A 25,219-nucleotide genomic window follows, 5' to 3' on the forward strand; every position below is an offset into this window, starting at 1 on the left:
GAGCTCCCCCGGGCTGGGGGTCTGCGCTCAGGTTGCAGGGGGAGCCGTGCCCGTTGCTGTGGGGGCGGGGCACCTCTCCGGCATGCCCTCGAGCCCCTGCATGGCCTCCCCACGCCCAGGTCAGCCAGCGGGACTTGGAGACGGAGAAGCGGCTGCGCAAGGATCTGAAGAGAACCAAGGCGCTGCTGGCGGATGCCCAGATCATGCTGGATCACCTGAAGAACAACGCGCCCAGCAAGAGGGAGATCGCTCAGCTCAGAAACCAGGTGTGCACTGCCCGCGCCAGGCTTGTCCTCCGTGTCCCCCGACGGGGATTCCCAGCCCTGGGCACTCAGCGGCTCTGAACTAGGGAGAGCCGGGGCAGCTCTAGGCTGCCATCCCGCTCCCCACGGTGTGCGCTGGCCGTGTCTGGCACTGCGTTCCGCGCCTGCCACTCCTGAAACGGCTCCTGGGCATCACCAGTGCTGCTGCCTCCTGGGCACGCCAGGCTACCGCGGCTTCTGCCCCCTGCCTCGCCCATGCTGTGCCCGGTGCTGACAGTCCCCATGTCACGCTCTCTCTGCAGCTGGAGGAGTCTGAATTTACCTGCGCGGCGGCAGTCAAGGCCCGCAAGTCCATGGAGGTGGAAATTGAGGATCTTCACCTGCAGATCGACGACATCTCCAAAGCCAAGGCAGCCGTGAGTGCCTGAGCCGGTTCCCTGCCCGCGGGGCTCCACTCCCCTGCACCGAGCCAGATGCCGAGGGGCTCCTTCCCTCACCCCAGCGTTCTGCCGATGCAGTGTGCCCGGCCGGCTTGTGCAGGCCGCCCCGAGCCCCATGGATCATGGCCATCATAGAACCTCATGGTTATGGCAGGCAAAGGGGGCACCAGCTTCCTGCAGGCGTGAGCACCTCAAGCTAATTCCTCCCGGCTCTCGGCATCAGTCTTCCTTACGCAGGGGAAAGCCCCTGAGCCCACCCCCAAGATCCAGTCCGTCTCTGGCCTGTGTCCAGCTCAGGCTGGGTGGTCTGGTGCGCTGGAAGGTCCATTATTGTCATGGGTTCTGGCCCGCCCCAGGCACAACCCGTCTGGTGCCCAGCTATGGCAGGACAGAGGGGCTCAGAGGAGCCTGCTGCTGGTGCCGGGCGGGCGGGGGGAGCCTTGGGGGCAGTGGTTGGGGGGCAGCAGTGTACGTGGGGCTGGGCGGCCTCACCTCCCTCTCCTCTCTCCCCCTCCAGCTGGAGGAGCAGCTGAGCCGGCTGCAGCGGGAGAAAAACGAGGTGCAGAGCCGCCTGGAGGAGGACCAGGAGGACATGAACGAGCTGATGAAGAAGCACAAAGCATCAGTGGCCCAGGTGATGCCACCCGCGCCCAGCGCCACCAGTCCTGTGTGCTGCCGGCGCCCCTAACCCTGGCATCCCCAGCCCGCGGGTGCCCCATCCTCACCACCACTCCCCTCGGCACCCTGTGCACGCCCCCCCGCCCAGCCCCCGGGCAGTCCCCGCCCCCGGCACCCTGTGCACGCCCCCCCGCCCAGCCCCCGGGCGCCCCCCGCCCCCGGCACCCTGTGCACGCCCCCCCGCCCAGCCCCCGGGTGCCCCCCGCCCCCGGCACCCTGTGCACGCCCCCCCGCCCAGCCCCCGGGCAGGCCCCGCCCCCGGCTCCCTCTGCACGCCCCCCCGCCCCGCCCCCGGGTGCCCCCGGCACCCTGTGCACGCGCCCCCGCCCAGCCCCCGGCACCCTGTGCACACCCCCTGGCCCAGCCCCCGGGCAGTCCCCGCCCCCGGCACCCTGTGCACGCCCCCTGCCCAGCCCCCGGCACCCTGTGCACGCCCCCGGCCCCGCCCCCGGGCGGCCCCTCCCCCGGCACCCTGTGCTCGCCCCCCCGCCCAGCCCCCGGGCGCCCCCTGCCCCCGGCACCCTGTGCACTCCCCCTGGCCCAGCCCCCGGGCTGCCCCTGCCCCCGGCACCCTGTGCACGCCCCCTGCCCAGCCCCCGGACAGCCCCCTCCCCCGGCACCCTGTGCTCTCCCCCTGGCCCAGCCCCCGGGCGCCCCCTGCCCCCGGCACCCTGTGCACGCCCCCCCGCCCAGCCCCCGGGGGCCCCCCGCCCCCGGCACCCTGTGCACGCCACCCTGCCCAGCCCCCGCCCCCGGCACGCTGTTCACGCCCCCCCGCCCAGCCCCCGGGCTGTCCCCGCCCCCGGCACCCGGTGCATGCCCCCCCGCCCAGCCCCCGGGTGCCCCCCGCCCCCGGCACCCTGTGCACGCCCCCCCGCCCAGCCCCCGCCCCCGGCACCCTGTGCACGCCCCCCCGCCCAGGCCCCGGGCGCCCCCCGGCACCCTGTGCACGCCCCCCCGGGCGCCCCCTCCCCCCGCACCCTGTGCACGCCCCCTGGCCCACCCCCCCGGCGCCCCCGCCCCGGGCACCCTGGGCTCGCCCAGCCCCCGGGCGCCCCCCGCCCCCGGCACCCTGTGCACGCCCCCCCACCCAGCCCCCGGGCGCCCCCCGCCCCCGGCACCCTGTGCACGCCCCCTGCCCAGCCCCCGGGCAGCCCCCTCCCCCGGCACCCTGTGCACGCCCCCTGCCCAGCCCCCGGGCGCCCCCCGCCACCCTGTGCACGCCCCCTCGCCCAGCCCCCGGGCCGCCCCCTCCCCCGGCACCCTGTGCACGCCCCCTGCCCAGCCCCCGGGCAGCCCCCTCCCCCGGCACCCTGTGCACGCCCCCTGCCCAGCCCCCGGGCAGCCCCCTCCCCCGGCACCCTGTGCACGCCCCCCCGCCCAGCCCCCGGGCAGTCCCCGCCCCCGGCACCCTGTGCATGCCCCCCCGCCCAGCCCCCGGGTGCCCCCCGCCCCCGGCACCCTGTGCACGCCCCCCCGCCCAGCCCCCGCCCCCGGCATCCTGTGCACACCCCCTGGCCCAGCCCCCGGGCAGTCCCCGCCCCCGGCACCCTGTGCATGCCCCCCCGCCCAGCCCCCGGGCAGTCCCCGCCCCCGGCACCCTGTGCACGCCCCCCTGCCCAGCCCCCGGGTGCCCCCGGCACCCTGTGCACGTCCCCCCTCCCAGCCCCCGGCACCCTGTGCACACCCCCTGGCCCAGCCCCCGGGCAGTCCCCGCCCCCGGCACCCTGTGCATGTCCCCCCGCGGTCAGCCCCCGGGCGCCCCCCGCCCCCGGCACCCTGTGCACGCCCCCCCGCCCAGCCCCCGCCCCCGGCACCCTGTGCATGCCCCCCCGGGCAGTCCCCGCCCCTGGCACCCTGTGCACGCCCCCTGGCCCAGCCCCCGGGCGCCCCCCTCCCCCGGCACCCTGTGCACGCCCCCCCGGGCAGTCCCCGCCCCTGGCACCCTGTGCACGCCCCCTGGCCCAGCCCCCGGGCGCCCCCCGCCCCCGGCACCCTGTGCATGCCCCCCCGGGCAGTCCCCGCCCCTGGCACCCTGTGCACGCCCCCTGGCCCAGCCCCCGGGCGCCCCCTCCCCCGGCACCCTGTGCACGCCCCCTGGCCCAACCCCCGGGCGCCCCATCCTCACTACCACCACCCCCAGCACCCTGTGCATGCCCCCCTGCCCAGCCCCTGGGCACCCCGTCCTCACCACCACCACCCTTGGCACCCTGTGTGCGCCCCCCGCCCCTGGCACCCTGTGCGTGCCCCCCGCCCAGCCCCCGGGCACCCCGTCCGCACCCTGCTAGCCCAGCCTTGCCCCACAGACACTCGTAGGCACCTCTCTGTTGAGGCTGGAAGTGAGGCGAGCTGCTCTGTAGTCTCAGCTGAGCTCTGGCCATCCCTGGCATCCCGTCCGGAGAGCAGGCCTGGCACCCAAAGGGCACCGCTGGATCCTCTGCCGTGAGCCCGCCCAGGGGAGCTGGCTGGGGGGGCTGCCGGGAGGCTGGCACGTCCCACTGCCTGCCCTAGGGGCGATGTGCCCTTAGCCATGGGCCTGGGGCTGGGAGAGGGCAGCTGGCCTGGCACTGGATTCTGAGCAGCCCAGACGCTCTCTGCCCACAGGCCTCCCGGGATCTGGCCCAGATAAATGATCTCCAGTCCCAGCTGGAAGACGCCAACAAAGAGAAGCAGGAGCTGCAGGAGAAGGTAGCAGGGTGGCCCTGGGTGGTCGGCGGGGGGGAGGGGGCACAGTGTGCTGGCTGGCAGGTCTTGCTGCCCAGAACCCAGCCTTTGGGTTTGGGAGGGGCTGGGCCCTGCACTGCCATCCGCGACACGAGCGGCGTGAGTCCGGCCGCTTGCGGAGCCCCACGTGCTGCTCCAGGTTGAGCCAGACGGGGGAAACGGCTGGCCCCAGCCGCCCCCGCTGCACCGCGGGAGTCCGAGCCCAGCAGCAAGCACAGGGACAGCCACCCAGCATGGGCCCTGCCTCCAGAGAGCCCCTGCCTCCCTCCCAAAGGCCCCAGCACCTGCCACTCTCCCAAGCAGGCGCATGGCCTGCAGTTTGCCAGGGGGCTGGAGAGAAGGGAGCACCCGGGTGCTGGTTCACGGCACTGCGCCGGCCCCCAGGGGCTGTGTCTGGCTGCGGCTGAGCCGGAGAGCTGCCGGATGGGCTGGCCTTCTCCCGAACCGGGGCCAAGCCTTGGTTTCCTCTTGGCGTGACCTGAGCGGCTGCCTGTCCTGTCCCCAGCTGCAAGGGCTGCAGAGCCAGCTGGAGTTCCTCGAACAGTCCATGGTGGACAAGTCTCTGGTCAGCCGACAGGAAGCCAAGATCCGGGAGCTGGAGACCCGGCTAGAGTTCGAGAGGACCCAAGTCAAACGCCTGGAGGTAGGGAGCTCCGGCTGGTCCTGGCCCCGCAGGTCGCGATGTTGGGGGAGGAGGGGAGCCGGAGCTCCTCTGAGCCAGCTCTGACGCTGGTCCCGCATGGCGGGGAGCAGGGCAGCCCCATCAGCGCAGTGGGCTCCCCAGCGAGCAGGTCGGCTGCCAGTGGCCCCTAGCCTGGCCTGTACGCTGGCTGAGAGCTCCCTGGGAGAGCATCTGGGGACCTGAGCCCACCCCTCGTTTCCAGTCCAGCCGCAGCTGGGAGCGAGCGCCCGTGGAGGAGCGTCCATCAAGGGAGGTTGGCAGCTGCTGCTCCACTCACTGTGTAGGGCTGGCCGTGAGGGGAGCCCACAGAGCCTCTTGGCCAGTCTGTGCAGCAGGCGCAGCTGCGGCTGCAGCCACTGGGCACCGTCAGGCAGCCAGCGGGGCACAGTCCTCACCCCTGGCACATGCCGTCCGTGCGATGCCTGGACCGAAAGGTCCTCCTGTCCCAGAGCAGGTGCTGTGGGTTTGGGCAGGGTTGATGGTGCCACCGGGGACGCTGAGGGCTCCTGATGCTGCCCCGGAGTGGCCTGTGCAGAGCTCTGGACTGGGGGCACTGGCTAGGCAGCTCTCTCCGTGCCTCCCGCTGCCCACGGCCTGTTACCTGGGTCAGCACCCTGTGGGCCCTGTCCCCCGACCGCCTGGCTCCATGCCTGCCTGGGCTGGTTATCGGCGGGCGCTGATAACAATAATTCGCCGTCCAGCCGGCGTGCGGCAAAGTGCTGCTCTTCGCCTGCACTGACTTAGTGAAATTATAGACTCTGCTGCTGCCTCCCAGCGCAGCCTGCTTTATATTCTGCGTTCGCAGGCGGCGAGGCCCCGCGCTCAGCTCTCCCTCGCCGTGTTTTCCTGCCGTCCCCCCTTCCCCTCTCGCTGGCGGGGCCATAAATATGCAGCGGATGGCTCAGCTGCTGGGAAGGATGGAGTCTATTTTTTCTCGGCGTTACAGGCTGTAATTACTTCACACAAAGTTAAATCTATTTTTCCAATTCGCCAAAGCCCCGCGATTGTTCTGCCCCCTCCCTCGCCCGGGGGAAGCGGCTCCCCCCGCCCCAGCTCCCTCATGTAAATGCATGGCGCTGGGTTCGTTTGTTCCATTAGCGCTCAGTGGGAAGCGACGGGGCGGCGCTCGCTCCGGAGCCGGGCTGGGTAATTGCCGCTCTCCACTGCGATTATTCTTGATGAGTGAATATTGATTCTGTCAGGGCTGCCGTCTCCCGTCACCTGCTGCGGGGAGGGAAGGTGGGCGTGGGAGGGGGCCAGCGCGGGGACTCAGCCGCCCCTGCTCTGGGCAGGGCACCCGGGAGCCGCTGTGGCTTGGCAGGGCCTTGATGACTGGCTCACACCTCGGGTGGCTGTTGAGGTGGCCTGGTCCTGGAAGGCCCAAATGTCCCTGCTGATCTTGAGGGGAGCCAGGATTCTCGGGTTCTGTTCCCTGCCCTGCCTGGGGATTGGGGTAACTGACTGTGCCCCGTTCCCCGCGCCCCCAGAGCCTGGCCAGCCGCCTGAAGGAGAACATGGAGAAGCTGACGGAGGAGCGGGACCAGCGTGCAGCCGCTGAGAACCGGGAGAAGGAGCAGAACAAGCGGCTGCAGCGTCAGCTGCGGGACAGCAAGGAGGAGATGGGCGAGCTGGCCAAGAAGGAGGCCGAGGCCAGCCGCAAGAAGCACGAGCTGGTGAGGAAGCCTGGCCAGAGGGCGAGGCGGGGCAGCCAGCCCCACCCTCACCCCCGTTGAACTGTCAGCTGAGGTGATGGTGTGCCCGGTGTGCCCAGGGCTGGGAGCAGAGACCAGCCGGGACGGGTCATGCCACTGATCCCCAAACATCGCTATGAAACCATAGGCTGGTTAGCGTAGGTCCTACCCATAAACAGAGCCTGGCAGGGGAAACTGGGAGCTGGGCATCTTGAGAACAGTCCTTTAGAAACAGGAGCTGGGCTAAACCCACCCCTGGTGTAACTACCCTGGAGAGGAGAGGGGGCAAATCTGCCCCTGGTGTAACTACCCGGGGGGCAGGGGGAAAATCTGCCCCTGGTGTAACTGCCCCGAGGGTGGTGGGGCAAATCCGCCCCTGATGTAACTGCCCTGTGCCATGCTGGGCACACCTCTGGTCCCTGCCTATGGATGGGACGGGATGCTGCGCCCCAGCTGTGCCTGCCCTGGCTCCTCCGTGGGGTGACAGCGCATCCCTGGGGTGGCAGTTCCAGGCTGGCAGTGGCTGCCTCCCCGCGGCATGGGGCTGCAGCCGATGCTCACTGGGTTCGCTTTCCCCAAGGAAATGGACCTGGAGAGCCTGGAGGCCGCCAACCAGAGCCTGCAGTCGGACCTGAAGCTGGCGTTCAAGCGGATCGGGGACCTGCAGGCCGCCATCGAGGACGAGATGGAGAGCGACGACAACGAGGACCTCATCAACAGGTGGGAGCCGCGCGGTTCCCTGCCGGAGACCCCCCACCCACCAGGGCCCGGGAAACTCCCACATCCTAACAGACGGGGCAGGGCTGCCCCTTGGCGAGGCTGGTGGGTCCCCCACAGGCATGCTGCACTCAGCCCCCGTTCCCCCAAGCACGATCACCGATGCATCTCTGCACGGCCGGGTTTGAATGGGCCTGGATAGCGGCGGGTCGGGTGCAGGGCTGCTCTGGGCCTGGTGGGGCTGGATCTTTGCTCCAGTTCAGGCTCTTCCCTCCCGCTTCCTCTCGCCATAGAATGGGAGAGCAGCTTCTGTTTCCCAGAGACTTGGCAATGATGGGCTGAGCCAGCGCGCTCCTGTGTCCCTGGGGAGTCCCAGCTTTCTGACCGTGACAAATTCCGCCATGATTCTGGTCAGCCCGCCTTGGCCTCACATTGCCGCTTGCAAAGCAAGCACTTGTTTATGGTGCTGGGTGCGTCCGCACCTGCCGAGAGTGGCTGGTGGATAGAGCACTGGACTGGGACTCTGCCACTGGCCTGCTGGGGAACTCGGGGCAAGTCATTTCACCTCTATGCCTCAGTTTCCCCATCTGTTAAATGGGCGTATTGACACTGACCTTGGGAAAGTGTGTGGAGAGCAGTGGATGGAAAATGCTCTCGAAGAGCTGGGTGTTATGATGGGACACGCCTGCAGGGGGAGCAGCTGAGTACTGCCTGCTGCACCACAAGCAGCCACCCGTGCACCATCGTCAGAAAGCATCGTGAACGACCCCAGTGCCAACCGCGGGGCGCCGGGCCGGGGCTCCGGCCTAGCACTCAGCAGACCTGGCGGCTGGTCCTAGCCCTGGCGCGCTGTAAGCTGTGGTGCACGTGTGGGCTCTCCACGCGGGAGACAGTGCTGCTGTCTGAGCTAGGGGCCGCCAACCCCTCCTCGTTACCCCCTCCCGCCTGTGCTCCCTGGTTCGTTTCTGGGGTGGTTTTTTCCGTTTTGCCTCTTTAAGTTCATTTATTTTCTTTGTCCCCCTCCACCCCACCCCCCTTCTCAGTTTGCAGGACGTGGTGACAAAGTATCAGAAAAGAAAGAATAAACTGTGAGGATCTCAACTCTCCTCTCCAATTAAATAACCCCTGGTTCCTAACCCTGAGCATGCCTGGAGGGAGCCCGCCGCTGGGCCCTGCATGTCGCCCCCACAGCGCGCTCCATGCATGTGCACAGCCCTAACCCTCTAACCCCCCCGCCCCGCCCCGCCGGCAGGGGGCCTCTCAGTGCCCCGAGGGACCCGTGCTGGAGCCGCATCGCACAGGCCCGTAGCTGGAGGGGGGCTGTCACTGGGTGGGGGGTGCCCCGAGCCCCTGCAGCTCCTGGCTGGCCCCGTTGCATGCTGGGATTGGCAGTCTCCAGGGGCTGCATTGTGAGCATTCAGCCTGCTGGAGCAGCTGTTCGCGTCACGCCAGGCTCCGCAGGTAACGTTGCCAGCGTAACTGACAGGCTGCACCTCTCCCCTGGGAGTCCCGGCAGCATCTTCCGTAGCCGCTCCTGGAACGGAGAGGAAATCAATTATAAAGCTGGATGTCCTGTGAATATGATGAGACAATAACTCATCCCTTCTCCTCACAAGGCAGCAGGCAAAGCCGGGCACACCTAGGACAAGTGCCCCCTGCCCTCAGAGTGACCACTCCCCCAGGCTCCCCGTCCCCGAAGCCCCGTCAGAGCAGCAGTGTGTTCTGCCTGGCAACAGACAGATGGCAAAAAAGGTCCCCAGTTCTTTGCCGTCTCAGTGGCTCCTGACCTCTCCAAAGCCAGAACCGCGCCCCCAGTGGGGAAGCAGGCCCCAGTGCAGCAGCTGGCAGGGCGTGGGGATTTGTGGGGAGTGGATATTGGTCGTCTGGTTCCAGATGCCATGCTAGGTCAGAGCAGTTGGGCTGGTCTCCTGCCTTTGGCACTGGCTGCTAATTGATGCTTCTGAGGAAAGTATAAAGCCCTATGATGCACCTGGGCAGTGGAGCAATTGTGTGTGGTGAGAGTGAGTGATTCCCTGTGGTGCCCAGCCGCGATGCCCTGAAGCCCGGGGTTTAGTGATCACAAATGGTGCCGTTGGGAAAGTCTGGCCTGTTTGGGGCTGCTTCGCTGTCCCTCACAGGCTCCGCCATGTTGTCGGGAGAGGAGAGAAGTGTGGAAGCATGTGGAGGGAGTGCCACTGGGTGCTGCCCTGCCCCGACGGAAGGGTCCCCGGCCCGGGGGGCTGTGTGTGCCTTGCAGGGCCTTCCTCTGTTTCACATGCCCCGGGTTTGAACACGAGGGGTCAGGTGCCGTCCCCTGGAACCCGAGGCTTGGGTGTCTCTGGACTGGCTTTGCCAGTGAGGTCTCTTTCCTGAGCCAAGAGGGGCTGTTGGTTGTGAAAGGATCTATAACAGCTAATGATAAATGTAATAGTGTGTAACAGTGATAGAGGGCCACTGGAGCCTTGTTGTCACACACAATTAATATCCTCCGCAGCTCAGTCTCCGTTTGTTTGTTCCCTTGTGATTTGGATCCCAGTTAACTAATGGCACACTAGTCTGGACATAAATTGTGTTTGACATCAAGTTTAATTCCGACGATTTAAAATCTCAGCTGCCCCCAGAGTTTGTTTATGGGGCTTATTGTTTTTAAGGAAAATAACCAAGCGTTGCCTGCGCTATATTGCAGAGGAGGGAGACGTTTGTATGATCAAGTGCAGTCCATTGCTTTGAATTTAACAAGGAGAATTCATAGTCCGGGTCTGTAATAGCCCGTCCCCTGTGCGATTGCGCCCCAGGCAGAGAAGGGCCCTAAGGCTAGGCAGATAAAATGCTCATTTAAGATCACATTATATATCTGTTCCCAGGCACACTTGCAATTCTAACAAAGTTCCCTGGGGTTCCCGAGAGACTCCCTTCCCCTTTACCAGCCAGTGAATGCTGGGGGAGCCAAGGCAGAGTTATCGAGCCGAGTGAGGTGGGAGGGAAAATACTGTTTCGATTTACTTAGAGATACAGTTGTTCTTGCTATAACCCTAATGAAAGCAGTAAACAGTTATGTATTAACAGAGATTTATACAGAGCTGCTTCTAACGCGGCGAGAGAGATTTTGCAGTGCATACAGCACCTTCTTTCTACAGGCAATCGATAGGGTTCTGAACGGTGGTTATAAATTGGCTGCTTTAAGCCAGATAGGGCTTGCTTTGGGTGTGTGTATAAATCAGGCGGCTCTGTCGTTACGGAGGGGCTCGCCTGCCACTGGAAATCTGCCCGCCACACTTGGGCACCCAGCCTGCCAGAGTCATTTCCGTTCTGTCTGCTAAACTCCTGTTTACCCAGAGACATCAACATCGCTCTTCCTCGCTGTAATTCTGCACTTGACAGAGGCCTATAAAATGAGCCCACTTATTTCCCTCCCAACGCCCTGCTCTTTGCAGATTTGAAATTTCAGTCGCTCCCAGAACTGCAGCCTCTTTCTTGCTTTTCCTTTGTTATTTATTCAGGGACATAATTCTGCACAGAAGGGCCTCTCCTGCTGATACGGATGAAAGGAAATTTATCCCCTGGGTTGGGGGGAAGCCCAGCAGATCCACAGTGAGGGATGTGGTGAACAATATTTTTCTAAATTTATACAAAGCATCCCAGCCTGCCTCCCAGGCCACTCTCAGTGTAATCGCTGGGGGAAGCTGTGTGCAGGCACAACCCACTGGCTGGCTCCTGTCGTGCGCAGGACTAGTCTGCTGGGGTCACCGCTCCACCTTAAAAACACAGGGCGTGCCTGGCTGGCTGGCCCTAGCGACCCTGCTCCGGGAGCCACCGGCTCAAGCATCCCAGGTTCATTCAGAGCCTCCTGTTGCAGCCGTCCCGGTGCCATACCAATGTGCTTTTGCAGTGACCGTGGGCGGTGCATGGGCAGCTGCACCAGGGCATGAAGAATCGCACAAGGTCCCGTTGAACAGAGGCCCAGTTTGGCTGCCCTTGGAGAAACTGAGTGTCCCTCAATCCCCTATTGCAGCCTGGGCATGTGTGTGTTCTCTGTCACATGCACGCAGTCCGCAGCCCCCACTATCCCAGCCTGGGCTCCCCCAGATCTGCCGGTGCCCCCCAATCCCAGCCCTGGGCTCCTGCCTGACCCCTCCCCCAGCTCTGCCGGTGCATCACGGTGTTGACCTGCAGCAGCCCTTGCTGTTTCGCTCCCGGCTCTGCCTGAAGCAGAGATCAGAGTTCCAAATGGCAGGGTGATGTGTGTGCTGCCAAGCATCTCCCCTGCACACGTTGCACACCCAGCCCCACAGCCTGGTCCAGGGGCCTTCTGGGAAGTGTTTTGAAGAGTTGTTCCCTTTGCCTGTCTCCTGTTAGAGGGGACCTTGGCTCTGAGCCCAGGGCTCTGATTGATCCAAGGGCGCAGCCGGTTCATAATATAGTGGCATTTAAATGAAACTAACGCGAGCCCTTTGCACAGACTTCCTGTGTCTAATTGAGAGCACAGTTGTGGAGACGTAAAATTGCTGGAGCAGTAAGAACTGGTCAGTAAAAGTGTCTGTCCAAGGTGTGGGCCCTCATGGCCAGTTAGCCAGCGCACTGAGCTGCCTGCTAATGGGAATCCCATCGGCCTCTTGCTGGTGCGTTGCAGGTCTGCGGAGCCGGTTAATGTCAGGGGAGCAGCGCTCGGTGCACTGTGTATTGCTGAGCGGTGCTGGGCTTTCTGCCTGGGCGTTCATTCCTAGAGTGCTGGGAAGGCCAGCTCACCTCCCACAGTCTCCCTGCGCCAGGCCCTGACCATCCCACCGTGAAAACAGAACGGGACCTCAGCCAGCATCTGACGCCGCTCTGAGGCGGGCAGAGGCAGCACTTGCTCGTGGGTGGGGCACAGGAGAGGAAGCCGGGACTCCTGGGTGCTGTTCATCCCTCTGTCACCCACTCAGTCCCTGTCTGGGCACTGCCCCACCGCACAAGAGGTGGGCCTGGCGCCGGGAGATTTGCGGCGTTGGTGCCGCTGTGGGTGTGTTTCCAGCGTGGGCAGGGCAGGTCCGCAGCCCGTCGGAGCTCGCTGAAGTCGATGCAAACATTCCCCCAGCCATGCCGAAGCACCGTGGCAGCTTGGGCTGTGCCTGGCCGGTGGGCGAAGTCAATGTGGAGCCGCTGATGCCTAGGTCTGGGGATGCTGCTGCAGTGGGGTGGAGAAAGGGACAGTCCCTGAGAGCCAGGCCCCGTGCCACAGGGCATTTGTCCTGGCGCCCCAGCAGGGGACGTGCTCTCGGGTGGGGGGCTGAATCCCCAATGTGCCCTGAAGCCGGGCCCTGGTTCTCACCATTCGTGGCACATCTGTTCCTGGCACACACAGGCTTGTCCTTACAATGGAGCCACAGGACCTGTCGATGGGAGCCGAGCCGGCCCCGCCTGGCTCGTGTCACTGAGTAGCACAGCACGAGTGACTAGGGAGGAGTGTGGCTTGCACTGCCCACCCGTGGCCAGCTCGCAGCCGGGCTGGAGGTGTGGGAGACGGGCTTTGCCGGGACTGATTCACTCGACTCGGGGTCCGAGGCAGGATCCCTGCCCCAAGAGGTGGCTGCACGTTTGCCAGGTCCTGCCCCACATCGAGGGATTGGGAGCCCAGTGAGAAGTTTGCACCTTCCCCTTCCGGGCTGAGCCGGGAACGTTCTCCTGGGGGCGCGCAGGGCTGCCCGGGCAGTGGGACGGGACTCGGGCGGGCCTGCCAGCGGGAGGCTCTGAGATGCCAGGTGAGCCTGCGTCAGCGTGTCCTGGTCCGTAGGGCGGCACACTCAGACCCCGCTTGGCAGGAGCATGTAGCTGCATGGGGAGCCAGGCTGCCTGCCTCAGGCGCTAATCTCTCCCGCCCGGATCTCTCCCTCTGGCAGCGAGGGGGACTCAGACGTGGACTCGGAGCTGGAGGACCGCGTGGATGGAGTGAAATCGTGGCTCTCCAGGAACAAAGGCTCCTCTAAAGCAGTCTCTGATGACGGCAGCTGGAAGAGCTCCAGGTCAGTGTGGGGTCAGCGTCCCTGGGGAAACAGCCACTTGCCTGGGACGGGGGCTGTCCCCCAGGCAGCTCTCACGGCGCTTCCCTTCCGGGGACCCCGGCTCAGCAGCCCCGTGGGGGAGGGAGCTGGTCTCCGTCACTCAAGCGGGAGACAGAGCAGTCGCTTGCCAGGCAGAGCCCCGCACAAGAGGGGCAGGGTCGAGCCGAACTGCCGTTGGGGTGCAGGGTTCGCCAGGGCTCAGCCTGGCCTGTTCCGGAGCAGCTGTGCCATCCAGAAGGGTGCACCCCAGCAGCCACGTGCTGCCTGCAGAGAACAGTGGCCAGTCGGGGCTGGGCCTGCAGTGATGGCTCCCACAGCTGGCCAGGAGCCGTGGGTTCCGTGCCAGGGGCCGGTGGCTGGCGTGATGCTGGTGGGCAGAGCAGTAAAAGTATCCAGCTTCTCCTGCTTTGTACCCCTGAGAGGCCAAGCCCCGGGGCCCCACGGGGAGTGTGTATTGATCTCTGGATAGAGCACTCATTGCTATGGCAACTAAGCGCATTGAATTTCAAAAATACAAATCAGAAGGTAGCAAAGACATCGGAGCTGGAAGCGCTGGAGCCACAACCGAGCCCCCGGCTCCCGCTGCTCTGCCCCTTGGTTCACTCAGCAGGTGGGATTGCTGTGAGCAGGGCCTTGTCCGTGGCTTTTCCTTGTGCCTCGGGAGCATCCGTGGGGCTGGGTGGGCCTGGCACGGGGGCCAGCAGAAGCGGGTTGGAGCAGCTTCTCCTGGGGAAAGAGCTACCTGCTGAGTACAGATTGGTTTGGTATAAAAGCAATTTCCTGCTATGGATTCAGGGATCTCAGGGGCTTCTCCCCCCTCCACAGAGCCAAAGCTCTTTCTCTTAATTGGTTTAATTTCTTCGGCGGTGCAGACGTAGAGTGTTTCGTGTTGGGGATAATTCCACCTTCTTGGAAGCTGGCTATCAAAGGCAGCGGCTCCAGGTAGCTGACAATGAAATAATTGAATGAAACGGTTGAAAGGGGGATGAAAGCGATGGGATAGAACAATTCCCTCATTTGCGTGATATTTCCCAGAAAGCTATTTTCCACTGACGCAAATTATGTAGCTGGGTTTGCTCTGCTGCCTTCCTCTCTCCTGTGCCTGGAGTGTCTCTCTGACCTCACCTGCTCTCTCTCTCCCCTCTCCCTCCCCGTTTGCTGCTGTCCGCTGGTCGCTCTCCTCAGGCCGGCCCTGAACTCGGCCCCCAAGGAGGGGAAGGAAGGCAGAGAGCCCAAGGAGGCCGAGGAGCGGCCGGTCTCTGTCACCAGCTCCCTGAGCTACAGGAAGCGGCTCAACCTGAAGGACTCTATTGGTGGCCAGGGGGACTCAGAGACGCTCTTCTCCACCCTGAGCGAGCGGCCGGCCTCCCCAGAAAGGTCTTTCCGCAAGGCCAAGCGCAGCTCGGCAGCCAGCGGCCAGGAGGAGACTGGCTCCGTCAGCTCGTGGAGGAAGTCCCTGGGCAGCGAGGACCCTGATGACAGGGGCTCCATCATCTCACAAGCCTTCTCGGAGGCCAGCAGCAGAGCCCGCAAGGGGCTGGAGAAGAGGTGGTCTGTCACCACGGCTGACTTTGACCAGGCCTCTGCCCTGTCCGCCCCGGCCAGCCGGACTGCCTCCTCCCGGCACGGGCTGGAGGCTGACCAGGCCGACGCCAGGTCCACACTGAGCCTCACGCTTTCAAGCCCGGGCAGCTTGCGGCGCAGCACATCCCGGCTCAGCGAGCCGCTGGCTGGCGTCTCTGGTGCCCTCAGCCCCCCGCTGAGCCGCCGGGCAGAGCTGGGGCTGGAGACCTCGACCCTGGGCAGCCGGGTTGACTCCCGGCTCTGCCTGAGCAGGAGCCGGCTGGAGGAGTTGGATGACGTGTCTAGTGTGGCTCTGAGCGACACCCGCTCCCTGTACAGCCAGCACTCGCTCGGGCGCAGCTTCTCCGTGCCCCCCCGGCCCAGGACCTCCGCCTCCGACGAGCTGCAGCTGGAGGACTCGGACATCCGGCCCGTCAGCCACCGCTCCTACCTGGACCCTGACCTGGAGGCTGCCATCAACGAGGTCCTCAACTACAAGCCCATCAAGTTCAAGCGCTCCAGCTTGGACCCGGACCCGGACCCGGACTCGGAGGAGGACAAGAGGAGCGTGCGGAGCGCCAGGAGCGCCGCACGGCCGGAGAGCTCGGAGCGCTCCTTCAGCAACCTGCGCCGCTCCGCCTCGGCCTTGGACTGCTCCCGGCCGCGCCGCCGCAGGGGCCCGAGGAGCAGCAGCAGCTCCGAAGAGGACTCCTCGGAGGAGGAGGAGCGCCAGAAGAGCGCCAGGAAACACGCCAAGAAGAAGTCCAAGAAGAAGTCCAAGAAGAAGCAGCTGCCTTCGGATTCGGAGTCCTCCTCGGACTCCTCGTCCAGCTCCTACCACAGCAGCTCCAGCGTCAAGAAGGGCCCCAAGAGGAGCCCAGCCTCCGAAGGGGAGGGAGCCGTGGCGGGGAGGGACGCGGAGAAATCGAGCAAGCGCCTGAGGAAGGAGGAGAAGCAGCGGAAGAAGCAGGTGGACAGCCTGATGATGAAATACCTCTACCGGCCCGAGAGCGACTAAGGCAGTAGGTGCTGAGTGGTGTGCAGTGCAGCATGCCAGCATGCCTGGGTGCCACTAACCCGCCACCCTGCACTCCTCGCTGCCCCTAACCCCTCACCCCCGCCCAGCTGGGCAGCATGGCTCCAGCTCGGGGAATGCCTCTGAACTCGCTGCCCCACCAGCCCCCCGCTGCCCCAGCCACTCTGTGGGATAGAGCCCAGCTAAGCCGGCTACTCCAGATCAATCAATCATGCTGGGAAACCCTAATGGCCTTGGGCAGGAGGGATCAGCTGCTGATTTACCATGGGGGGCGGGGGGGCTGTAATCCGGCCAGCCCGGCACTGCTCAGAGAGGGATATGCCAGTGCGCATTGGGGCTCACCACGCTGCAGACGCTGGCAAAGCACTCTGGGGTTTGCAGGCCCTGAATTACTAACCCTGCCAGGGCTGAGCCTGGCATGGGCCCCCCTTCGTCAGCCCCCTCCTCCCCACTGCTGCATTGAAGCTGCCTATGTTCAGCATGAGGCCACATCACTGCTGGGGGGGTTGGCCGGTGCTGCCGCTTGGCAGCGACTGGCCCGTTTGGAAACCTGCTGGAGAAGGATGCAGCTCCAGCTGCTGCAGCGTAGGGCTCAACCCCGTGTAACTCGCTGTGGGGTGAGGTGTGGGGCCTGCCTTTGGCTTTCGTACACTCCTGTGACAATGCAGCCCAGGCAAAGACAGCAGGAGCGCAGAGCGCTGGCAATAGTCACAAAGGGTTTGTCAATGCAGGCGGCTTTTTTCTGCTAGTGTATCCCTTCCAGAGATTAGCGGCTGGCGCGCGCAGGACACTGAGAAGCACTAATCCCTCCCGGCCTTTCAGAAACTGTTAAGTATGCGGCTGTATTTATTTCTCCTGAAATTAATGGGTCACAGTGCATTGCAGGATCCCCCGCTCCCGGTTCAGACCGGGGATTAGTTACTGTGGGAAAGACGAGCATCAGTCTGTATTTAAAAAGGCCCTAACGAGGAGCATGTGCTGCCAGAATAAACCTGCCGTGGCATGAACAGCTCCCACACCCCATCGCTGCAGAGCCTCTGCATTCTCAGGGGCAAACTTTAAAAGGCCATGGAAATCATCAGATGTCATCACACCCTGCCCTCTTGCTCTCTCCCTGCTGGCCTGTCGGAAGCCCTGAGCACACTGGCTGCTTCTGAGGTGTTTTAACTCCGAGCCAGCAGCACCCACACTGGCCCCAGCTGAGGGATCCTTGGCACCCTTAGAGATGAGGCAGCTGGACACAGAGCCAGTGGTTCTCTCAAGCTCCCACACTGACTGTGCTGTGTAATGTCATGCACTGCGCCTCCACCACGTGGTGAGAGACAAGGCTGCTTGTTACCAAGATGGGACAGTGCAGGCTTCCCAGAGTTCAGGGGTGTTCAGCTCAAGGGTGCCGGTTCAGAGCCATCTCTGCGTAAAGCAGAACCAGCTGCAGCTACCATCAGCTCCGATACGGAGAGTGGCCAGCAGAGACTACACATCCCAGCATGCAGTGCTGCTCCAATCAAGCTGGTGCCTGTCATCTCAGCTCTGTAAGGAGGAGCTGGCTCCGGGGGCTGGTTCCCAGCCCCCTTTCGCAGACTCTTCCCCCCAGGCAGAGTGGTTTACTGGGGGGTGATTTGACCACCGTGAGCCAGGGGTGCTTGCCATGGGATTGCTGCTGCTGAGTTTCCACCTGAGCCGGGGATGTTACTCGTGCACACCGACGGGCTTGTCCTCCCTCCCAGCACCCCGGACGATGGGCTAGATTGCGCGGGGACTGTGGGCTTGCGAAGGGTGGGGACGAGACCGGAAGCCTACAGCAGAATGGCATGTGCATGCAGGGAGCCCCCTGCACAGGGCCGTTGCAGGGGGTGTGTTGTGCGGCGGAGGGGGGCAGCCGTGTGTGACTGCAGCTTAGTGAGCAGCACTGATCCTGGGCCAGAGGCACTCCAAGGGCGAGGTGGCGCTGGGCTCCAGGCCCTGCCCTGGAAATGGAAAACTTTGCGTGAATTCCTCCCGCTGGGGATGGGGCCATGTGGTTCTCCCCAGACGTCCCATGAGCAAAGCCGGTGTGGTGCTGCGCACGGAAAGCAGGCAGTGCCATGGGGTCCTGGGCATTCCCCGAGGGCTAGAAGTCGTCACTTGCCCTCCTCTGTGTAGCCCCCAATGCCATCCCCATGCCCTGACCGTTCTGGGATTTATGGGGCAGCGAGTGATCTAGAAATAGACATCCCCCCACCCCCCGCACAGGTCCATATGGCATGGTGCAGGAGTGGGGCACTGCTCTGAGTTGGGGCAACCAGGCTCTGGCTGACTGGCTGGGCTCCCTGGAGGAGCCAGGGCCTTGTTCTGTAGCTCTGGTCACTTTTGGGTTCTTTCTTAAGCAGGCAGTTGCGTGGGAGATGTGGAGGGATGAGCCGGAAGCGGCTGGGCTCGGGGAGTGCCGAATGGTCCCAGGATCATGCCCCAGGAGCCCACGGTCGACAGCCCCCGGGGGCTAGGTTCGAGATCTGCAGGAGAGGCCAGTCAGGAACGGCAGCTCTGGGAAGGCAGTGCAGGGAGGGGGAAGGGAAGCGACTGTGGTCAGGGCCAGGTTTTTTTCTAGCAGGAATTTATTTGTGTATTAAATTGTTTCCGACAGCTTTGAATGGGAGAATTATCTGAGAAGGAAAGAAGCTTTTTAAACAATTCTTTTAAAGTGTTCAATTGCTGGAACAATCCCCTGCAGCTGGGGCTGCCGCGCTGCTTGTTTGTAACGTGTGTGACGCCGGAGCTGCCATAACAGCAATGGAGCCGGCAGTTCCCAGAGTGGGGGCCGTTTCTCTTGTCTGGCCAAGGCTGGCGTGACAGGGTTTGACTCAGTGGCTGCGCTAAGAGGCGATGCAAGTGGGGGAAGGCGCAGGCTGGTGAAGGTGAGGGGAAGGGGTGATGACTGGTGAGCAGCACAGATTAACGGGCAGTGACGGATAATGTAGCCTCACACCTTCCTGTTGCTGTTCCTTGAATAGAAATGAAATCCACTTGTGAGCTTCCCCAGGCCACCTGGACTGGGTGGCTGCGCTGGATTCCCGGAGCTGGGCGAATAGGCCGGGAAACGTTTGTAGATGTTGGATGGGAATATGAGGTTGGGTTTGTCGGCGTGCTCACCCCACAGACCCTCCAGCGGACCAGTTTCTCTAGCACAGACGCTCACAGGAAGCAAATTTCAAGTGTGAATATTTGCTGATGGCAAAGCCCTTATTTAAAATTTGCGCTGTTGCTTAGTAACAGTTATCCAATCAGGAAACTGAAATGGTCCAACATGACCTAAGTAACTGCTACCCAGCGCAAAGTTCAAAATTCAAATAGTGAATTTTCTCGTTTGCAATTTCTTTTCACAGGGAAAAAATAGGTACAAAACTTTAAATAATGAACAAATTCTGCAATTTCACAGTCTTCTCGCAAACGCTTCCTGAGCAGATAGAGGTGCAATTCAACAAATGCATGATTTGTTGCTGATTACTTGCTTAGCTCTGCTAACTCCAGGGGAGAGTAAATCTCTCCAGATGGTCTGAAAATGTCTTAAAAATAATAAAAAAGAATAATGAGCCCTCGTAAAGAAAGCTGCCAGGTTGACAGTCTGCTGTGGCAGAGGCGGTCCTGGGGGAATGCAGCCTCCATGTCAATGCACAACTCTCCCAATTATCCGGAGCTGAATGCTAGTACTTAAAAAAACACTCCCCCTCCCCCCCCCCACACACACACACAAAACCAGCTTTTGGGAACAACAGAAACTTGAAACGTCTCCTCCTTGCCCCTGCATTCCAATGGGAGCGGCCATCCCTGTGTCTCTGTCCAGCAGAAGGCCCAGCTGGAGCCAGGAACTCCTGCTGCTGATCTGCTGGGTGTTCTTGGGGAGTTCATGGATTCCCTGGCCAGAAGGGAGCGCTGTGATCGTGTAGTCTGACCTGCCCCAACGAGATTCCTAAGGCAGAGCCGCAAGAAAAACATCCAGTCGGGATTTTAAAATGGTCAGGAATGGAGAATTCTTCCTCCCCCCAGCCCTGCCCCACCCCTGGGTAAATTGTCCCAGTGGTTAATTCCTCTCACCGGTACAAATTTACGCCTTACTGCCAGTCTTCGTTTAGCTTCAGGTTCCAGCCATTGGACCCTGTTAGACCTGCCTCTGCTTGGCTTAACAGCCCAGTATCCAATGTTTGTTCCCCGTGTAGGCACCTGTAGATTAAACAAATCATCCATGTCCAGCTACATAGACTGAGCTCCTCTCAGCATTGTAAGGCAGGTTTCTAATCCTTCCATCATTCCTGTGCTGCTTCTCTGAACCTTCTCCCGCTTATCAACATCCTTCTGGAATTCCAGGCCCCAGAACTGGCCACGGGAGTCCAGCAGCAAGACTGGAGAGTCCCCTCTTCATATATCCAAGGGTCGCAGTAGCTGTTTTGGCCACAACCAGCGGATTCTCCATCACAACCCCTACGTCCTTTTCCGAGTCCCCCATCCTGTAAATATGGCCTGCCACCTTTGCCGCTAGGTGTATTCATTGACAGTTAGACATAGTACAGCCCATTGTCTGCATGCATCCAGCTTACCAGGTGCGCCAGATCGCTCTGCATCGGAGACCTGGCCTCCTCATTACACTCCCCCACTTTTTGTGTCATCTGCAAACTTTATCGGTGATGATTTTATGTTTTCTATTGATAAAAATGTTAAACAGCACAGGCCTAAAACTGATCCCAGCAGGACCCCACTAAAAACTCACCCGCTCGATGACGATTCCCCATTTCAAATTGTAGTTCGAGGCCTGTCAGGTAGCCAGCTTTTAATCTATGTAACCTGTGCCATCTTAATTTGATAGCTTTCTGGTGCAGTACCAAACCAAACACCTTAGAGAATCTACGTATATGACGTCAACATATGACCTTTATCAGCCAAACTTGTACTCATGTCAGAAAGAGATATCCAATTAGTTTGAGCAGGCCTGTTTTCCATATAATTAATTATATTACCCTCCTTGAATTCTTCATTAATCAAGTGCTGTGTCAGGGGCTCCATTATCTTGCCCGGGATCGATGTCAGGTTGACAGGCCTATAATGACCCTGGTCATCCCATTTACTCTTTTAAAAAATTGCTTTCTTCCATTTTCTGGACACTTCCCCAGTGCTCCAGGACTTATTGAAAATCCAAAATCCAGCAAGCTTCTCAGCCAGCTCTTTTAAAGCTCTTGGATGCAAGTCCATCCCCCCTTTCTGCCTGTTTCTCAATCTATAAAACGGGCCCATCTCAGAGCAGGGTCTGGGTAGCCCCGATATAGCACTGCTGGTATCTCGGTCCTGTGTGGAGTACTGGAGGAGAGATGGCAGTGCAGCAGTGCGAGATCCCTGGGCGTATTTGCTGTTGTCGCTGTAGGATGCTCACAAGGACATGTGATGGCAGCACTGCTTAGCCGTGGCAGGGCTGCTGGTGCTGTTCCGAGGTGTGTCCCTGTGCCCAGTAAATGTTGGGGCCCAGTAGTAAGGCTCGGTCTCCCTGGAGTCCCTTTGATCTGAGGTCTAAAGCCCTTTGCAAATGTTAGTTACTCCTCACCCCATGGCTGGTACCCCTGAGTGCAACTGGGAAACTGAGGCAGAGACCAATCCCAAGAGCCTGCGTACAGGAGCAGAGCTGCGCCAGGGAGTTCGGATGCCTGCGAGCTCGGTTGGCCATCAGCACAGGATATTAGCGCACTAAGCCGGGAGACGCACACTGACCCACCCAGCCCTCTGCTGCCAGAGGGCCCCTTCCCCTCTGGGGGTGGGCCCATGCCGCGTCACACAGCCCCCCCACCCAGCACCCTCCAACTCCCTATGCCCAGCCTCCCCCAGACCCGCTATGCTGACCCCCCCCACCCACAGCCCCATCACTGCCCAGCACGCCACACAGACCCCCTCCCATGCCCTGCCCCCTGGCTGCACTCACCAGCCCTACTGAGCCAGCACAGAGCAGGGATCCCCCTCCCAGCACAGTCCTAGGGGGCAGAACAGCGGAAACTTGGGAGCACAGAGCGGTGCCATCCCCCGGGGCCCCCCCAGCCCTACCTGCCTGGCGCTGGGGCCCGCGGTGGAGAGGAGGCGTTGCCTTGCAGGGGCGGCGCGTGGCAGCCACCGACTTCCCCAGCCGCCCTGCGGCCCGCCCGGGTGATTTAAAATGTCCCGGGGCGCCCGGCCACTGCTACTGCAGCAACGGTGGCAGCTGGGGGCCCCCAGGACCTTTTAAATCACCCGGAGCCCTGGGCAATTGCCCCCTTTGGCCCCCTCTGCTGGCAGGGGCCTTCTCATTCCTGAATGGGGCTGGGGAAAACCTGGGGACCGGCTCCTCTGAGCCCCCCCTCCCAGGGTAAGAGCCCTCGTGTGCCTGCCCCACCAACCCACTTCCCCACAGCATGGCCAGGCAGCCTCCCTGCTGCCCATGTTGAGGTTTGGGGGTGGGGGTGGGGGGGAGCCCTGCTGCCCAAGGCAGGGTCTGACCTGCGGCTCCCGAGGTGATGTCTGCTCTTCCCTGGCTGTTTGCTAACTGCCTTGTTCCCTGCGTGCAGCCCCCCAGGCTACCGCCGAGCGTTGGCCTGCGACAAATCAGAGGAGGAGCGAGCCCCTTTGGAAAGCATGCCCAGGCCCAGGTACCCCTCCAGGGGCTGCCTGAGTGACAGCGACCCAGAGAGCAAGCCAGCCGAGACCTCAGCATAGCCCCGGGAGGCTGCCTGGAGGGACGCATTTTCCACAGCCTCAGAAATACTCTGCCGCAGATCCGTGAGCCAGCCCATGCCAGGCCTCGGCGACCCTGCGACTGGCCTCCAGAGAGTCCTGGCGGCCCCTCGACAAGCGCCTTGCCTGGGAAATGCTGCGTTTACAGATTGTCTTGTGTGCACCCCGTGTTTCCTGCATGGTGGAAAATGTTAATGTAAAGCCCTCTTCTCCGACCCCTCCCTCAGAGCGAACGCAGGCCTGTCCGCGCGGGCGGGGCACCAGCCAGGCTGGCCAGCAGCGGCTGCAGTCCCCTAGGATGGGGTGAGCTGGCGCCCCCGGACCGGACTGTGCATTGTGGGGCTGGTCAGTGTTCCTTCCCCGAGCTCCTGCCAGCCTGCCCCCCCCTCAGTGCGACCCCCAAGCTGCTCCAGCCTGGGCACTGCTCCATTCTCAGTGGAGAGGAAGCTGAGCTGGTCTTCAGGGGCGTTTTTCCTCCTCGGTGCCTGCTGTCTTTTTATGTTATAACTCACCCCCCCCTCCCGCCCATGTGTGTCTGGCCCTGACGGGAGGGGCCCTGGCAGCCCCCGTTTCCACCCTCACTCCTTCCCGTTCAGCTGAGCCAAAGGGGACGCTTTCTTACCTGGCTTAAAAAACCCAGCGAAGAATGAAGCTGGTTTCCCAGGGATCTGTGTGTGACAGCACAGTCCAGGCACGCCTGGGTGTGCATCTCGCACACTCACGCTCACTCTGCTGCTGCATGTGGGGTTTCCTTGCACATGGTTTTCTCTTTCCCAGGCACGGCAATTGATTTTGGGTCATTTCTTTTTCCAGGGGCTGGTGCCTAGCACACAGTTTTGTTTAAAGTATCCTTGAAATAAGATGTACCCCTGCCTCTGTCCACACGCATGTGCACATGCACGCACACGGTGTCTGGAGAGTATACGTGGGCAGGCGCTGCACAGCACACGCACATTCATTCACACCTGCACTGTCTGCTGAGCCTGTGGGCAGGAGCTCCACAGCGCCCCCTCTGGTCACAGGGGGCTGGAGATCCAGAATAACTGCATCTGCTCACCTGGGAGTGTCAGGGCTCTTCTCCGCAGCTGCCCCCCTTACTGACTCCACTGCCCTCGTCAATGCCAAGGAAGCGGCTTATCTCCCTCCAGGACTGAGTCCCTAGAGCCAGCCGTGGGCCCGGTCATCTCTGCTAACTTCTCAGCGGCTGGACTGGACACTGGAGCTGCCCGGCCCTGCCTGTCTGGTTTGCACTAGTTCGGCTGTGCGTCTTTTCCTGTCCGTTTAAATATTAAATGTCATTTATGGCTGGTGACGCCGGCTCCTCCCCTCGGGTTGTTTGTTGCAGCAGGGGGAAGGGAGTCGAGGTGGGTGCTGGGTGCTGGGGCAGCACTCGGACAGGAAGTGGTGGTTTTCCTGCGGGGCAGCAGTGCGAAAGCTGCACGGGGCGTGGAGCCTGCGGGGCAAAGCGTCTGGGGAGGGATGGGAGGTGCAGTGATTTGAGTTAACCCAGCGTGGCAAGCAGCCCATCATCCCCCCTACGCCTATAACAGAATGCGACTGTTCATGAACCAACTTCCGGGCTGCCATCCTGTGTGGCGGCTCCGCGCTCCCTCCCCACCCCACCCCCAGGCCTGGTCCTGGGCTTTCGTTGTGGGGTGAGCCTTGGCTGCGGTGCAGGCTCGTGTCTTTGTTCTCAGGTCACCCAGCAGTCGGATGCTAAGTGCAGGGTCGGGCGTGTTCGCTCCCAGCAGCTAGAGAGGGGGCTGGCGTCCCCCCGAGCCAGGGCAGAGCCGCTCGGCTGTTAGAGCTCGCTGGGGCGGGCCGGGAGCTGCTGAGGCTGGGGGTGGGTGGCCAGGGGCAGCACAGGCTCTGGCTGAGCTGTGACTGTCCTGGAGCTTTGCCTCCCACTCACTCCTGTTCCCGGAGGCCCCCTTAGCCCATCCTGAACAGCAGCCCTGTGCTGGAGCCCTGCCACTCCAACCCCTACAGCTGTCAGTGCAGCTGCGCCCTGCTCCGGGCTGGCATCCCCGGCCCGCCGGCTGTCGCTGGGGAGAGGAGCCAGGGCCAGGCTGAGTGGGGCTCGCTGTGTTTCAAGTGCCAGGTGCTGCAGGAGAAGAGGTGCCCAAGGAATGGGCAGGAAATCTCAGCCACAAATCTCGGCTTGTTTGGAGCAGATGGTGCATGCCAAGCGCTCGGGCGCCGCGGGCTGACCCACCTGGCTGCTGCTCAGCGTAATCAGCTCCCGGTGTGAGCAGCCCGCGCGGCTCAGGGACCCAGCAGTGAAGCCCCAGCCTCTGGCCCGTGCACGAGCCAGGCCCACTTGGCCAGGGCTTCGGCCCTTCAGTCAGGGCCTTGTGCCCCTCTCACCATCACAGCTGTGGCCTTTGCCTGCCTCTCTGCCCCCCTCAGTTCCCCTACACAACGGGTCCCTCCCACCCCCGGCTGCGCCAGCACCGATGCCCTGCGCGGGCGGCCTCACCCCCGTCCATCCCTGCCGAGGTGGGAACCAGGCAAACACCCTGCAGAAACAATAGCGCTGGGCCAGGCCTGAACGCCCGCGGGCCAGGCCCTGCTTTGCCGTGACTCTCCAGTGAGTCCATAATCCCCGTGCTCCTGTTGGGGGCTGGGCGTTCGCCGTGACGCAGGCCGGGTGTCTGTCACCAGCAG

At 62.7% G+C, this 25,219-nt stretch overlaps 1 protein-coding gene across 20 annotated transcripts in view; it reads left to right on the top strand.

Moving 5' to 3' along the window:
* The window catches only part of MYO18A (myosin XVIIIA), a 134,946-nt gene extending 111,084 nt beyond the window's left edge, over positions 1–23,862 (top strand). For 12 of the 20 annotated variants that reach the window (XM_044993900.1, XM_044993902.1, XM_044993901.1 and 9 more), the window contains 11 exons: positions 120–266; positions 566–679; positions 1,221–1,337; positions 3,986–4,069; positions 4,611–4,748; positions 6,275–6,460; positions 7,059–7,198; positions 8,239–8,283; positions 13,072–13,194; positions 14,419–15,818; positions 22,387–22,522. In XM_044993900.1, coding sequence (XP_044849835.1) covers positions 120–266; positions 566–679; positions 1,221–1,337; positions 3,986–4,069; positions 4,611–4,748; positions 6,275–6,460; positions 7,059–7,198; positions 8,239–8,283; positions 13,072–13,194; positions 14,419–15,814 — 2,490 coding nt within the window. In that variant the 3' untranslated portion in view covers positions 15,815–15,818; positions 22,387–22,522. Of the gene's footprint in view, positions 1–119; positions 267–565; positions 680–1,220; positions 1,338–3,985; positions 4,070–4,610; positions 4,749–6,274; positions 6,461–7,058; positions 7,199–8,238; positions 8,284–13,071; positions 13,195–14,418; positions 15,819–22,386 lie in introns of all 20 variants that reach the window. The other 8 variants (XM_044993909.1, XM_044993914.1, XM_044993915.1 and 5 more) reach the window with 5 other exon arrangements.
* Positions 23,863–25,219: the final 1,357 nt, after the last annotated feature.

The sequence above is a fragment of the Mauremys mutica genome, chromosome 19, assembly GCF_020497125.1.
Source record: "Mauremys mutica isolate MM-2020 ecotype Southern chromosome 19, ASM2049712v1, whole genome shotgun sequence".
NCBI classification, from domain to species: Eukaryota; Metazoa; Chordata; order Testudines; family Geoemydidae; genus Mauremys; species Mauremys mutica.